Genomic DNA, 17,087 nt, shown 5'->3' on the forward strand with positions numbered 1-17,087 from the left:
ATAAATTTCAAAAATAGGAACTAAATATTTAGGGATATATTTAGGGATATATACATAGGTATAAAACTATAAAGAAATGAAGAGTAGGGCTGGTGTTAAAGAGGAGAGAAGGAGTATGATGGGGAGGATATGTGGGAATTTCTGAGGTGTTAGAACTATTCTATTTTTTGACATGGGTAGTTACATGGATGTTCACTTTATGATTTTAAAATATTTGTGTATATACATACATACATGTACATCGCATGTACTTTCTGTATACTCCACAATAAGAAAGTATACAAATGGCCAGTAAATATGAAAAGACATTCAACCTTACTAGTAATTAGGAAAATGAAAATTAAAACAACAGTGATCACCTGTCATGATTCACCTAAAATTTAAGACTGATAATACCCATTTTTGCGGAGGTTACAAAGAAAGAGGCATTCTCATATGCTGTCAGTAGGAAAGTAAATTAGTAAAGACTTTTTGAGGAACAATGTGGCAATATATACAAAAATGTAAAACCCATATATCTTGTGAATCATCAGTTCCAATTTTAAATATCCTAATGAAATACTAGCACACATATTCGAAATATATGTACAAAAAGATGTATACCATTCACTACGGTAGGGCTTGCAACAGTGAAAAAAGAACGTTAATAGGGAGTATTTACGAAAAGTGTCATAACTCATACAATGCTGTCCTATGTAGCTATTAAAAATTAAGATCAATCTTTATGAATGGGCATGGAAAGATCTCAAAGATATTAAATGAACAAAAGTCACAGAACAATACATACATAGCATAACCCTGTTTTAAAAATATAAATATATACATACTTTTTTCTATAGAGATGTATGAAAAACAGACTACAAATTTAGACTTTAACCTATTAGTGATTACCTCTCAGGCAGGGAGTGGTGAAGGGAGAAGCAGGGTGAAGAGGGCACTTTCATATCTTACTCTAATACAGTTGACCCTCGAACAACTTGGGTTCGAACTGTGTGGTTGGTCCACTTATATGTAGATTTTTTTTAATACAGTACTGTAAATGTATTTTCCTTATGATTTTCTAAATGTTTTCTTTTCTCTAGCTTATTTTATTATTAGAATACAGTATATAATATATATAACATACAAAATATGTGTTAAGTGGCTGGTTATGTTATTGGTAAGGATTCTGGTCAATAGTAGGCTATTAGTAGGTAAGTTTTCGGGGAATCAATATATGCCAGTTTTCCACTGTGCTGGGGGTTGGTGCCCCCTGCCCCCAAGTTGTTCAAGGGTCAATTATATACACAGATATTCTATGAATCTTTTGTAAGAACATATCCATGGACTACTTGAATATTTTTAACAGGTGGTAATAGTGAAACAACTGTACTGCTATTTATTCCATTCCAATGAGAACTGAATACATTTGGGAATAACTTGCTTTCAAAGCTAAGTCTTCTGTTTCTTGAGGGCCTGAGAGCCTATGGTTGTGGTACAGGGCTGTGAGCCATCAAGGGTAAGTGCCGTGGAGGATGCTAAGTGACTGGGTCTATCTCCAGGTTTGCCCCTTGGAAATATTTGCATACATTCTCATATCCTGGCTCATTGGCAACAGCAATAATGTTTTCCCAAAGCACTTTGCTAAAGTAAATTGTGATGTACACATCAAATCACAACCATAGTAAAGTGTAGATGTGGCTGTCAAGATGCATGTTTAGATCTAAATTAGTAATCACACCCTTCATGAGTGACTTTTGGAGTAAGTAGTTTGGATTTGGATTTGGATTCATAAGGAAGAACCTAGAGCCACTAAAAATCACAAGACACAGCTTCTCTTTTTCTTCTTCCCTCCCCCCTCACTCCCATAGCCCTTTCCAAATCAAATAATTTCCTATAGAAGTGGGAGAGAGGGAAACGTAATGATGAGTTATTTGGAACTGGTAGTGAATCGAAATAAAAAGCACTATCAGTGTATTTATGAAGGAAAATCCAACTACATGTATACATTTTGGTGTGCATTTTATTATTTTTTTGGAATCATATCCATATGAAGAAAAATTGCCAAAGTATCCTTTAATCTTGAAAGCTAGGCCCTTGCCTTGCCGTGTCAGAGGAAAGCAAAACGAAGTCAGTAATGCTGGAGACACCACTGTTCCCAAATGCACACTGACCGGAGAGATGCTATTGAGGAAATGCCTTTTGATTGATGATGAACAGAGGAGAATCTACACACGTTAAATACAAATGGAAACACGTCAGCACACACAAGCCATTAGCCTGGTCCTCCGGCATCCACGAGCATGCATCTTTTCCAAAGGATCTCTTATTCAATGGTGTAAGCACTTGGTCTCATTATGCCTCCTATCAGCAAATACCTTTTTATTCCAGAATGGAAAACGAGCTGGGAATTAAATACATCCAATATTGATGCTTTATTGCCATAAGTCACCAATAAGAGAATGAATTTAATTTTAATACATTTATTTTTGTGTGACTCTTAATAAAACACTTTCAAAACATTCTGTACATTTCAAGCCACTTAGAACTGCAGTACATTCTATAAACGTGATTTGTTGGGATGAGGTGCCAAGATGTCTCTGTACAAAGATGTACAATATGTACAGTCACTGTAAGTGCAAGCTGTGCAAAGCAGTCTAGGACACTAATTCACGCCAAGGCTTAGAAAACACTTCAACACTTAACACTAAAGCTCAAAACTGCGTTGTTGCTTTTTCCTGGGCAAATGGTTACTTTATAAACAAATATATGTATATGTCATATAGAAAGAATAGTTTGACTCCTCAGCTCAGTCAGCACCATGCAGCTGACTGGATACATTACAGGGCTGCTCTTCTAGGCTTCTCTGTCCAGGGCACCATCTTGCCACACTCAACGGTTGTCTCATCACTGAGCTGCCGCCGCCACTGCCTTTGGCTGAACTACAGCAACGCTAGGAGATTTAAATTTGGGGAGATAAAGGCCAAACTTGTTTTCAATGCCAGCAAAAGTGGCCGTGGCAAGTCTGTATCCACCGATGTGATCGGGATTGGCAGGAGGAAGGTCTGCGATGCGTGACTTAGGTGTTGGTTCTGAGCCAGAGGGTTTGCTGTTGATAGGAAAAAGCCAATGGTTAGAGTGTTCAAGGCTGATGCGGATGGCACATGCGGACAGGACATTTTCAGTCTCACCCATGCGCCCCAAAGAGGAGTGTTTGTCCGGCTACTTCCTTGTCATCTATGCCACATTTCTCAGGATTTATGGCTGCTTGGAAAGCAACACATTCGTATTTTTTATTTGGAAGAGAAATGGCCTCGATTTATAAATAGATCCACAGAGAAAAGATCAGAAGAAAATACACTTAAATATTAACACTCTCAGGGAAGTAGGATTGTGAGTGATTTTCCCTTTTATACTTTTACGTTCTCCAAGTTTTCTGCATTAAGCATAAATTAGTCATAAAAAGTTTACATTTTTCTTTTATTTTGACATAGTTAAAAAAGTTAACTTTTTAAGTGGTAGACTCATGACGGTTATTACTAAATTTAAAGAGACATAGATATAATTCTTACTTTTACAGAATGTGAAAGCACAGAAAAGCCTGGAATTTTAAGATTGCTATTCTTACTTCCTACTTTGTAGAAGTCTCTCTATTCCTTGGGTTCAGCAGCTAATTCCCTGTTTGGCCTTTAAGCAAGGAAGGGGGTCAAAGGTTTATGAGCTGATGACCCAGATATGGGATTTGATTATCTGCTGAAAAGCTAACAATTAATTGCTTTAGGTAAAACCTTGCCCACCCAGCAGATTCAACAAGTAATTCCTTTTCTTCCCAGCACAGGCTTCAAGTGGCCCAATTTCTGACCTAGATTTCACAAGTAATTATGTCCATATGCATAACCTCTTTCTGAACGTTTTTTTTTTTTTTTCTTTTCTGTTTGTTAGCTCTAAGAACATCTATACCTACCTAATAATAAATAAAAATAAAGAATGAAGTCTCGGAGGTGTGAAAAGGCTTGAGTCTCGGAAACAAAGTTCATAAAACTGTTACTAAAACAAATTTACCTTATATCTGGTGAAAAGGCCATATAATAGAATTCAAATAATAAGGACCTAAATCCATGAAGCTCTGTATTTGCTTACACTAAAAAAGATAATTTATTCACGTAACAGTTTAATTTGCTGCTTGCCTTCACTTTCCCCAAGTCGCTGCTTAACACTGCGTATGATGTCCCCTCATACGGAAGCTTCTCAAGCCCACTGTTTTAAATGCACCGGTCCTGTAGGGTTCTCTGTCCTACCCAGTTCTAGGAGTTCCAAAACTGCCTCCGCAGGCTGAACAAAGACCTCTTTTGGTTTCGGTGCTTTCTTTTACAAGGAGTTGAACAGCTGCACTTACAGGCCTCCAAAATCAATGTAAAACCACCGCTGGAGAAGTTCGTAGGTGACCAAGGTAACACCAAACTGGGGAGAAGATCGAAACACTCGAGCTGAAAAACAGACGGGAGTGGGGATACTGAACATGACTGTGGCAAAGCCAGTCGGTGAGTAATGGGAGCAGGTCCCTAACAGCAGCGAGCCGTTCTGCATGGCCGTAGCCCCTACCTGCAGTCCCCTTCCAAAATGCCGAGGGCCCCTCTTCCCGGAGTATCTTCCTGAAACAGTCAATGACACCACTGTATGTCGTCTGGCCCGCACGGGCGGCCACCTGCAGTCTTGTCTTGATGACATCAGCGGGGGTCACCAGGGAAGCAGCAGGCACACCTTTCAGGAGAAAGGCACACTGAAGTCACCCAAAGTACCTTATAAGGAGCAGAAATACTGCCGACAGCCAACAATACAATTAGCAACTTTAACTGCTCTAACTCCAGTAAGTAGGTGCCTGGGCACTCATGGAAAAAAGGATACATAAGCCTATTAGCTGCTTCAGTGTGGAACAAAATTCTTTTTTCTTTCTGAATTAGGAAAATCACTCTACACTGCATGATCCCAAAGAACTAGGAGAGGAAAAAACGCAGCAATATTACTAGGACAATTCCCAAGTGTTCCCTTTTAGGTTTCAATCATTTTACCTCCTTTTTTTTTTTTTAAGATTTTATTTATTTATTTGAGAGAGAGAGAATGAGAGACAGAGCACATGAGAGGGAGGAGGGTCAGAGGGAGAAGCAGACTCCCTGCCGAGCAGGGAGCCCGATGCGGGACTCGATCCCGGGACTCCAGGATCATGACCTGAGCCGAAGGCAGTCGCTTAACCAACTGAGCCACCCAGGCGCCCCATTTTACCTCCTTTTTTTCAGCAAATAAGATACAAGTACTTTTGTATATAATAAGAAATGAGGACACTGCCCGTTTGATGAGATGCTAAACGTAGTGTTTTCTTGCGGATTCTTGTCACCTTACTGTGCAAGGTGAATGTCAATAGTCATATCCACTCACCTGTTTGAGGGGCTAACTCGGGAGTTGGCTGAGACTCTTTTCAGACATGCTTACATGACAGAAGTCATTACAATGGGAGCTGAGGTGGCCAGGCAACCAGTTAAGGAACAATAGGGAACTGGTCATCAAAAGGCCTCATCATCTATCCCCTGTGCCGGAGCTCCCTGGGTCATGCTGAGATTGATCAGCAGTGGGACACCCAAGATAGATTTCACAACCACATCTTTCCCTTATAAAACAAAGCTGGGGACAAAGGAGCAAGATAACCTTCCTCAGAGGGATGATATTCAATTGGGCCTCTGACTATCACTGAATCTCCACTAGGCAGATGGAGCTGGCGGACCTGTGGGACCTGTGGGAGCCGCTGTTACAGGAGGACGCAAATACCTCCGCTCCACGCGGCCCTGCACCGTAGTCAGATGAAACTAGGTGAACTACCTGTCTTTGGAATGTTCTGAATTCTAAATGTTCTTAGGGCCTGCCAGCAAGGCTTTACTGGTAAAAATTAGAAAAAAATCATCTCTCATTCTGAAAACCGACATCAAATATTTGGGGGCAAGAAGTTGGCACTGACAGTTCCATGAAAACGTTTACTTGGTTCCATCAACCACTGGCAAAATGCCTGTCCACGATTAGACTGTTCTTTGGCTGTTTTTTTGTTGTTTTGTTTTGTTTTGTTACTGCTGACTGGAAAGCAGAGGCAAACGCTTGGGGGGAAAATCTGCTGGCCCCAAAGTGGGAGACTTTGGTGAGTACGGAAAAGGGGCTGGAGGAGCACTCAGCGCCAACACGGAGCAGGCAGCTCTTCTGGCTTTTAAAGGACTGAAGTAACAAATGCCAGAGAACACGGGATTTGCTAGACCCCAAATAAGGGCTCAGAGCTCCCTGGGAGAGTTTCTTAACCATCACAAGTCATTCCCTGTCATCATGGGTGAGAACAAGAACACGGTCCATCCCAACACCCTCAGAACGCCACCACACACACTGCACTCTGGGAAGTGCTCAGGCTGTCCGGCTGTCCAGCCAGGGCACGGGAGGAGAATGAACGCAGTGAGAGCTACACAGTGCCATGAGCCCAGGCAGGCAGACCGACATCGAGCATCTGGACACTACGTTTGAGTTGGTGTTCACCCTTCACGTTTCTATCCTGGACCAGCAGTAATGGGGAGCAAACACACGCCCTTTCCTTCCTCTGTCATTTCTGAGAGCTGGTACAGCCAAGAACACCTGGTCCTCCCCCTCTATCCCCAGTCAGCTCCTTCAAGAGGAAGGCTAGACCTGTGAGATTAGAAGGAAACAACTTAGTACCTTCCTACATTTGTTAGGCTCCTCTTTCAGATGGAATCTCTTTTGTGTCTAACTTGGGAACTCAGACCAAATGAACATTTTCATTTGTTCCACTGACATTTGAGCTCCTATTATTACTATGCTGGCCATGAAGGGAAAGCAAAAATGAAGAAAATGAAACTCTTGCCCTCAAAAAGCTCCCAGCCTAGTACAGAAAATAGAACTTATGCAAACAACTATTACTAAAGAAAGTGTTAAGGGACAGAGAAGGGATGCCAATTGAGTATAGGGTCGTTTGCCGGGGAAGTCCTGCTCACTTGTATCTAACGAGAACGATGGTAGAAGGAACATCGACAGTATCATGAAGAAAGCTCAATTTTGAGCCAATCATGTAGACTCCATCATGCAGAAATAGCAAGTGAGGCATGCTAGACCTGGGCATCACATGAGGTACAACGGAGCAACTGATTTGATGAAGAACTCTTCCACCTTTATGCTCAGCTTGGCTGCACCCAAGGTTTCAGGGGCACGGGAGGCTAAGAAGCATGTTAATGATGAAAGCCCAATTTAGATGGGCAGATCTAATTTGGCTCTGAGTTGCTAAGCTGCATTACGCTGTTTATCCACATTATGCAAATGTAATTAACTCTCATCAGAATTACAGCACATCCCACAAAGGAGGGAAAGCATCATATTTAAACTAAGTCAGATACAAACAATAACCCTTCCAGAAATAAAGGCGGACAGTGCACAGAAATTGTGTACTTCTTCAAGAGAATGGGGGGGAGGGTTCTTCGGCTTAAAAAAAAAAATTGTAGTTACCTGCCATGGCTCCAGCTGCAAGGAGATTTATACCTCCCACGTGTCCATTTTCATCAGCCAGAAGTAGTTTGCAATGAGCATAAACAGGAAAATAGATTGCAGAGAAGGGAATGTCTCGGAGGAAACACGCTTTGGCACCCTGTCACAAGTGAGGAAACAGTGCAAAACAGTTGTGTAAACAGGGCCGTGAATGCCCACAACGGATCCAGGGTGACAAGCCTTAGGTGTTCCCTCAAACAGCATGGGGACTGAGTGGAATGGAAATGGGGGGGGGGAACGAGATGGGCATAGGAAATATACCTGGCTCAAAGTTTGGAGACCTAGGGTTAGTTAACTGGGTAATGATGTTATCCTGACAACTAAGAATTTTCTGGCATTTCCAATACAGATTCAGATTTTAAGGTTAATAAAAATTCAGTTCTCAAACCTCCAGGCTGTTTGTTCCGTGTGGCTTTGGAGGATGTGAGGGAGAGGGGCATGAGTGGGAACAGACTTGGAAACCTAATGTTAATACCTTGATTCCAAAGCAACGAGCAAAGGCAGCCCACAAAACTAACAATTCATCCATTTGGTCTACACAGCATAGAGCCCATGAAGTACCAGTTACGCTACAGGCAGTGGCAGTGGAAAAGAAAGGTGACTATTCTAGGGGATGGGAAAAAGAAACCACTCCTAGATAGCAGAGGATTGCGGGAACTGGGACAAATTATTCTAGCAGAAGATTCCACTGGAGTAGAAAGCTACCCAGGGAGAGCTCGTCTCAGTGACTGAGGAACAGTAAACACCTTCCTCAACTTGGTCAGTTGCCCAGGCTATTCTCCTGCCCAGGGCTTGACCTGAATACTCATCTTCCAGCTGAATACTCCATCTTCGGCCCCTGTTTCCCTAATGGTTCTGTTTTGAAAAGACAAACTCAAAACATTAAAAAAAAAAGAAAAAAATCCAAGGACTCTCTGAAGGATGATACAGACAGAAGCAGTATTAATAAATTCAGCTCTCAAAGGGAATTCCAAAAAGGATGGGAATTGGGGGTGGAGGGGAGGAAATGTGTACAGAACTCTCTCAAGATAAGCATCATTGGTTTACTGGTCTCCTAAGAGCCCTGTACCTGTGTGATTCTAATCTAGAGAATTTCTGATTTCCAATTCGTAGCTACAGAAGCCAATTTACACATTTCTACAGTGATAGATCTATAAATAAATCAGATGCTGTAGAAACACTGTTGTCTAATAGCAGCCAAATTTACGTATTCCCCCCTTATGCTAGGCAAAAGAATGGAAAGAAATACTCTTCCTTGTTTAAGAAAAATAATAGCTTCTGCTCCATTACATCCGATCTGTAATGATGGGAGTAAGTGTACCTGCAGGGAAGGAGTCTGTTGACTGGCATTTTGCTAAAGTACAGTACACTCTGCGGTGTGTGTGTGTGTGTGTGTGTGTGTGTGTGTGTGTGTTTTAAATGGAATTCATTATTGACAAATCCCACCACTTAACTTCTTAAAGACCTGAATTCTCCCAAACTCTGCTACTGTTTCACTGTGGTCAAATTATTAAGGCAAACAGAAGCTCCTACTGGGAAGATAACAATAGAGATAACTCAGACTCAAAATAAACACAGGACTATTTTGAAGTCCTAAAAAACAGACCAAAGAGAACACCAAAGAAACTTTTCCCAAACCTGCCATCAAATTAAAGGCTGTGAGGCGGGCCTCCCTGCCGGCAGCTTCATAAAGGCTGAAGGCGACAACAGGACAGTGTGTTTGTATAGCCCACTGCCTCTAATAAAAGTGTGCTGATTTTGTCTTTTTGTCCGATTTTGTACTCGAGGAACCACCCTACTGGACAAAATTGCTTTTCCACTTTGCAGGGAGAAGCCTGGTTTCCACATTCTTTCACGGTTCTATTGAGTACATGACAAGCTCTCTACTGAGATCACCCAAGGGAATCTACTCACCTTATACAGACCAAAAAGTCCCAGGTCCCGGAGTACATTCAGGGCACTGACCCTGGGTCCTGTGGTGATCTCTCCAGCTACCTGCAGGCGAATCTTTACTATCTCCAGTGGATTAGTAAAGATGACTTGAGAGCCGCCAGCCTGCAGGCAAGGGAGGAGAGACGGAAGCAGATTTCCAAATCAGAGACGGACTGGAGCGTTACCAAGAAAAATCCAGAAAAGCCTCTGCACGGCACCGCTTTACTCCTCCCTCTTCATAGGGGAATGAGAGGCCCACACTTTGGCCAATGCTAGAGGGGCTCACAGGGACGGTCCCAAACTCAGTTTCAAGCGAATCTTATGTCTGGATTTGTTTTGATTTGAAATGTCAAGAGTATTTCTCAAACCAGTCTTTCCGGGGTCAACCAGCCATATCCAAAATGGCAAAACTAATAAACACATTTGGAAAACAAAAGTGAAGCCAGATGAGGCAGCAGGGAGCTTCCCAATGAAAGGGAAAGAGATGGTAAAAGACTGGTTGGTATCTTTTGTAAGCTGGAGGTAAAATGTGGATCTACACGGGTCACTTTCCTTCTCTTAGCAAGGATTCATTTTAGCTCAGCCACCCGGTTCCGCTTCCTTGGATTGTAGAGCAATTAACACAACTTCGCCCCACAGAGGTGCCTAAGTCATAGGGGAAGTCTCCCCCCGTTCAAATTCTAAAATCTATCATACCGAGCAAAACTCTTGAGACAGATACGCAGCTAAAAGGAGAGAACCTAGAAAGACACTTTCAGTGTCAAGACAGAACCAGAAAAACTCTGCTGGGAAATGGATCATCTAGTTACCATGAGTAGGAAACTGGGCAGATCAAAGCTACACTCCACAATGGTAGTGAGTGACAGGGATTTGAATTTGGATAATAAGGGTGTATTTGAATCTGAAATCTGTTAACTGGGAGGGGGGAAAGAATGTGTAACAAAACTGCTACCAATTCTTTTTTTTTTAGTTTTTTGTAAGGAAAAAATGTGTTTGTATGGGTGTGTGTATATGATATATAAAAATACATTTTTAAAGCATAAATATAGGGGCGCCTGGGTGGCTCAGTCGTTAAGTGTCTGCCTTCGTCTCAGGTCATGATCTCAGGGTCCTGGGATCGAGGTCCCCCCATCAGGCTCCCTGCTCAGAGAGGAGTCTGCTTCTCCCTCTCCCTCTGTCTCCTCCCTGCTGCTCATGGCTCTGTCTCTGTCTCTCTCTCTTAAATAAATAAAATCTTGTAAAAAAAATAAAACATATCTCCACGAAGTGAAAAAATCTCATTTGTACATCTTCATCTGAACTGCAGCTGTTTATATTACACAATCATAACCATAGTCACATAATCATATTATACTATATACTTGTAACTTCACTGCAATAGCATGTCCCATGTGGAACAGGAACTAGGAAAGGCCTCACTGGGGCCAATTCCACTGGTATAGACACACTACAAAAAATACCCTTAAAACTCACGTGCAGCATTCAATGACACTTCAACACTCTACCTTCACCCACATTCCTGTTCATGTTTCTAAAACCCACAGTCCTTCCAGTCCTACTTCCAAGGGGTAGCAGGTCTCAGCCCATTCTCCTCAACTCTGCCTGCTCCAACCCTGACCCCTTACTCCTACAGACCACGCTGTCCCCAAGTGCCAACACTGACACAAGAGCCCTTCCGGCTCTGTGGGAAGCTTACTATCCGGGATTCCCCAGGGCCCTGATCCCTTTGCTGTCCACCAGGCATGGGGGTGCAGCAATGTGCTGTCTCTCTCTGGGTTTCCACAATCCATACCACTGGCACACAAACCCCAGAGGGACAACTGACCCAATTTTACATGTTGATATGCCTGAGTTTCCCTCTCTTAATTTACTGTGCTGCAGGGAGAAGGAAGCATTTCAATGTTTCAATCTAAGCAAACAATACTTTCAAAAGGATTGCTGGGTGAAAAATTATGTTAAAATGATAATCCAAGTAATTGCTCCCATAGCTAGTATTAAAGACCAAACCAATTGAAAAAGTTTACTACTTCCCTGAAATCTCATGTTTAAATAATGGTTGCGAAGACTACCTTTGGGAAAATGCACCTTATGTTCTAAACTAAAGCAGATTAAAAAAAAAAAAAAAGGACAGAAACACAAATTTTGATTATAATCTCCAAATTTTGCCACCATCAGATAATGTCAAACCTTGGACGCCATTCATTAATTATGGACATCATGTTTAAACAAATACAAAGTTCTTCCATGTTTTTAATCATTAGTAAAGTACAATGTCCCACAGAGCAGGCGTACTCCAGTCAGTCACCCCACCCCACAGCTCCTCCTCCTCTCCTCACCAGGCCCTTCGGGAAATAATTGCCAGTAGATTGAGATTTGTACTCCTTCGGCAACTCTTCACATTTCTTTCTGAGTATACATGTAACATCTAACACATTAACTTTTGTATGCTTTGAAGATCTGTTACCCAGAATGCATACTAAGTCCTGAGGATGCAATGGACATAAGGACAAAACGAAACTGATCTGCATTTATGTATACATCTGACGAGTGAGCATGTAAACAAGAAAGCAGTGAGTGTAGCAAGGCGCACATCTGTGAGTGTGTTTCACACTTACGTACTCTACTGTATTTGAAGGGAGAAAACGTCTAGCAATTGCATAGTCTGTATATGACTTAAATATTTATATTTTTAAAAACTTTATGATAGGCCTAGGAATACGTAGGCCAATACTATCCAGAAACATTGAATAATTTTAGAAAAAATAAAAATTGTTATTTAAGTTGTCTAAAACTTTGGTAACACTTAAAGGGAAACATCCATGGCAAATACGCACTGTCCTTTTCTAAACTCTGAGACTGACCACTATCTCACACATGTTAAACTGGGGACACTGGGATGGGGGAAGAAAATGTGCAATTAATTCAATCCCTCTAGTAAGAAATCTAGAGACACAGAACAAGGATTATGTTTTATCACATTCTTAACTGTTTCCTCTCTGAAAAACAAACACAGGAAAATAGCATTTCTCTTCTATTTTAAGGCTCTACTGATTGTGAGTGATATTATTACATTAAAAACAGCTTTTCACAGGGAAAAAACACAGTAAACATAATCAATGAATATAATGAATTTCAGGAAGTATCAAATTGTGAAATAAAAATATGGTAACTTTTCAATGGAAAAAAGTATCTGTATTTTTACAAATATGCTAATTATGTTTGCTGTTCTACAAATATGCAAATATGTTTGCTACTTTAAAGAGCAACGAAGTTAAACAAAAAAATGTAAATGCCCAATACGGAAACAGTTAAGTAGAAACAATTATAAGCTCTTAAGCAATAAGATCTGGTAATAAAATTATGCCAAGTAACATAAACCAAACATAAAACATAGGTATGCACTGATCAAAATTAGTTTGTCAAAATTAGAATGGCTAAAGCATGAAAATATTGGTTGCCTTCTGGAAAGAGAAATGAGTACCTGAAAGAATTTTTAAAGCATACCCTATTGTTCCTTTTAAATTCTGAATCATGAAATGTATTAAGTACTCAAAAACACCAACCAAAAAACAAGAAACAGAACTGGTCTTAGAAACAATGGCTTCCTTTATAGACTAGGTCCTCTCTCACAGTCTTCCCCATGATAAATTTGGTATTTATATACATTAAATGCATTTTAAAAACTAGTTAGCACTAGTTATCTGCGGATCCAAAACTTTAAACAGGCTTATCCATCTATGTAGATATGAACATCAAAAAAATCTAAGCAATTATAGCTAGTGATCTGAAATAACAAAGATATCTAAAATTTCAAATTACATCATGATGATACACAGTTCTATACTCTTAGTGGACTTGGTCTAATTTGACATCCTGATGCTTACATTAGATAACACCATTCCATGCAGCACATTCGGTGACTTTTTCCCCCTTACCAAATTACCAAAATTAGCTTCGAAACTTCTAATGGTGAAATTTCCCTCTTCAAATCTGCTGCTTATTCTTATAAAGAGAGGCAAACATTAATATTAAAACTTTCAGAGGCTTTCATTTTTCATTACCAAGTTGTTTTGTTGTTCTAGAAATGAATTACAAATGACACAAAAAAAGAGAATAAATCTCATTTTGAATGAAGGTTATCTATATATAACAGAAATGGAAAGAATATAAACACTTCCATTTAATCTTGTGTCACATAATTGTTTTTTTAATGAGAAAATAAACTAAAGTGGGCAGTAAAAATTAGGAGGAAAAACTATGTAATATTGAGATGTCACCAGGCCTCTGATGTGCCTGAGGCCAAGGGGTTGCACACAGGATTAGGCCTTCAACCTCCTGCCCTTAAAATCCTACCCCAGGGGCAGAGTCCACAAAGAGGCAGGCGACCTGGCCCTGCTTGTGCCCAGTCTCCTGTTTACTTTCTTCTTTGATCTGTTTTCTCCTGTCGTTCGGAACTATTTCCCTCCTACTACAATCTGAACAATTCATTATAGTCTTCCCCTACAGAGATTGATGAAAATCTAACTTCAATTTAAGGCCACACCAGGAACTTGAACAGATGTACAAAATATGTGCATTTAAAATAACCAAGCTAATAAAAGCCACAGAATTAGCTGTCACTAGGACTGACTCAAGAAGAATAGGAACAGTGACTCTGTCTCCCATGCCATCAACCAAGCATTCTTAGATATTTTATAAAGCAATGGGAAATGCAATGGTTCTTTCTAAAATAGCCTAGGACCATGATAACTTAAAAGGAGTAAGTTGCAATTTGCTCACTGCTGAGTCACTGATATATGCCAGGGTGTTAGGATATGGATAGATAAAACTACACATAGCCCTAACTAGGGTAAAGGAAGAGTCAAAACCTCTGTGTACCTATCATGAGCCACTCAGACATAAATATATATAGACTCTGAACTTGTTCACATATGTATATGCTCACACAAGTATGCACGCATCAAGTTGGGGAGCACACTGATTCCTGGGACGGCACGTGGAGATACCATTTCCAACAACTCTTTGGAGATATGCAAACTCAGTTTGCTGAGGAAGACACAGCATAAGGGCTGGTCAGCTACAAATCATGGCCCTAGGATTAGTAAATGCTCCAACTAACAAGTGGACCTCTTGCTGCACCTATGGGTGTGGACACCCATAGGCCGAAGGGAGGAAGCATGGAAGAGTAGAAAGATTCTAGGTTTGTTGATCTATACTGTCATTAACTTTGTAACCTTGGATAGGTCATAACCTTCCCAGTCCTTGGTTTCCTGATATGACAATAGGGATCCCAACAACTGCCCCCATATACCTCGCAGAGCTCTTGTGCACTAATGTGGAAGCACTGTGCAGACTGAAGGGAAGGGATGTATTCTTCAGGAGCTATGTTCACACAGGGCTAAGAACATCTGCAACATGATGAGATGACACTAGCCTTTTTGCTGAGCAATAAATCTGTTCTGAGTCAAAAGACTTCTACCCATTCAGAAGTATACACTCTGAAAGAGGTAATGTGATCAGGCAGGTATGTGCTCTGGTTAGAGTTTAACATAAATATAGGTACTTACCAATGGGACATTTTTAAAAATACATATAGATCAGTCCACTTAGACTAATTAACTTTCTGCTTTTTTGACTTGGAAAGACATTAAATTTTTTTCCTGTTTAAGTTTATAGATAGTCTAAGAAACTCTACATAATCTTTTCTTTGAAAAAACCACCACAGAGGGGGCAGGTCAACATGGTATAGAAAAACCCAGAACACACCAAATCTACACCTACATATAGAACAATTCTCTCTGAAAAAGACGTGAAAACTAACTCAACAGCTCCTCCACAACAACGGATAAAAAGACCACAATGAGACAGGTAAAACAGGCAGAGATGCAGTATGGCCAAAAACCCCACTCACACGGGGATGACCCACAAGCAACAGTGATCTCACAAATACAGAGAACATCCGTGAGGAGCAACAGGTTCGAGTTCTACATCAGGCACCCCAACTCTTGGGACCTGTACCAGAGAGACAAGTCCCCAAAATATCTGGCTTTAAAGACCAAGAGATCCAAAGAGCTAAAGGAAACTGAGACTCCCCGTTTGAAGGTTCACGCACACACTCACACTATGACCCAGCGCAAAAGCAGCAGGTTAGAGGGCACCTACACCACATGTGACAGAGATCCACTGGCTAGACATAAGGCATCTGCGGGAAGGAGAGGGGCTTGCAGGAACCCTCTCTGAGGATGAGGGTGCTGACAGGTGCAATTCTGCACTCTTCTCCTGCCTGGGTGGTGCTGGCACTGGTAGGCATCATTTTTGTACTCTTCCTCTCCTTGCCCCAACCCTGCACTCTCCCGGAGCCTTGCTCCGCTAAACCCAGTGGGCAAGCTTACCCCAGCCCTGCCCTCTCCTGTGACTCCAGCCCTGCTAACCCTGGCAGGTGAGCTTACCCTGGCCCAGCACTTTCATGAGGCCCTCCCAAAGCAAGTGGGTGCATGCAGTCCACACAGGGGATACCCCTTGAGCATCTGTAGTCACGGGACTGGCATTTCTGGGGCCCATGGGACTGAAACAATTGGAGAGACAGTTCTTAACAGGCTATCACCCCCAGAGTACACAGGCAACAGACAGAAACACACCCCCATCTTCCTGTGAGCACTTCTTCAAGACTGGGAGAGACAGCTGTTTTGCCTAATATAGAAAAACAAATAGAGTCAAGCTGAGGAAACAGGAATGTGTTCCAAATGAAAGAACAAGACAAAATCCCAGGAAAAAAAAATCTCAATGAAATGGAGATAAGTCATTTACCTGATAAAAAGTTCAAAGTAATAGTCATAAAGATGCTTACCAATCTTGAGAGAAGAATGGATGAATAAACAGAACTTCAATAAGGGGACATATAATGTAAGAAAGTACAAAAAAGAAGAGCTGAAAAATGCAATAACTGAACTGAAAAATATACTAAATGGATTCAACAGCAGACCAGATGAAAGAGAAGAGAGGCTCAGTGACCTGGAAGACAGGGCAGTAGAACTCACCCAGAGTGACAAAAAAGAATTGCTGCAGGTCTACAAATAGAAAAGTGACCACATTCTGCAAGAATCACAAGATGGAAAAACTCACCTCAAAAAAGAGAACAAGAGGCAGTACTGACTGCCAGGGACCTAATCAGTATGGATATAAGATGTCAGAATTAGAGTTCAGAATAATGATTATGAAATACTAGCTGGGCTTGAAAACAGCATAGAAGACACTAGAGAATCACTTTCTGGAGAAATAAAAGAACTAAAACCGAATCAAGTTAAAATCAAAAAGGCTATTAATGAGATGCAATAAAAATGGAGGCTCTGACTGCTAGGATAAATGAGGCAGAAGAGAAAATTAGTGATACAGAAGACCAAATGATGAAGAATAAAGAAGCCGAGAAAAACGTGATAAACAACTACTGGCAAGGCTGTCATTCAAAATAAAAGGAGAGATAAAAAGCTTCCAGGACAAAAAGAAACTAAAAGGATTTGTGATCACTAAACCAGTCCTGCAAGAAATAATAAAGGGGATCTTGTAAGCGAAGAGAGAACCCAAAAGTAATATAGACC

The 17,087-nt window shown here is 41.0% G+C and overlaps 1 protein-coding gene across 4 annotated transcripts in view; it reads right to left on the minus strand.

The window, feature by feature from the left end:
- Positions 1–1,984: 1,984 nt before the first annotated feature.
- The window catches only part of SLC25A12 (solute carrier family 25 member 12), a 197,240-nt gene continuing 182,137 nt past the window's right edge, over positions 1,985–17,087 (minus strand). For all 4 annotated transcript variants that reach the window (XM_036105497.2, XM_078070993.1, XM_036105498.2 and 1 more), the window contains 5 exons: positions 9,475–9,615; positions 7,522–7,660; positions 4,582–4,740; positions 4,376–4,466; positions 1,985–3,088 (listed from right to left, as the gene is read on the minus strand). In XM_036105497.2, the coding sequence (XP_035961390.1) occupies positions 2,887–3,088; positions 4,376–4,466; positions 4,582–4,740; positions 7,522–7,660; positions 9,475–9,615 (732 nt within the window). In that variant the 3' untranslated portion in view covers positions 1,985–2,886. The remainder of the gene's footprint in view (positions 3,089–4,375; positions 4,467–4,581; positions 4,741–7,521; positions 7,661–9,474; positions 9,616–17,087) is intronic.

The sequence above is a fragment of the Halichoerus grypus genome, chromosome 4 (genome assembly GCF_964656455.1).
Source record: "Halichoerus grypus chromosome 4, mHalGry1.hap1.1, whole genome shotgun sequence".
Lineage (NCBI taxonomy): Eukaryota > Metazoa > Chordata > Mammalia > Carnivora > Phocidae > Halichoerus > Halichoerus grypus.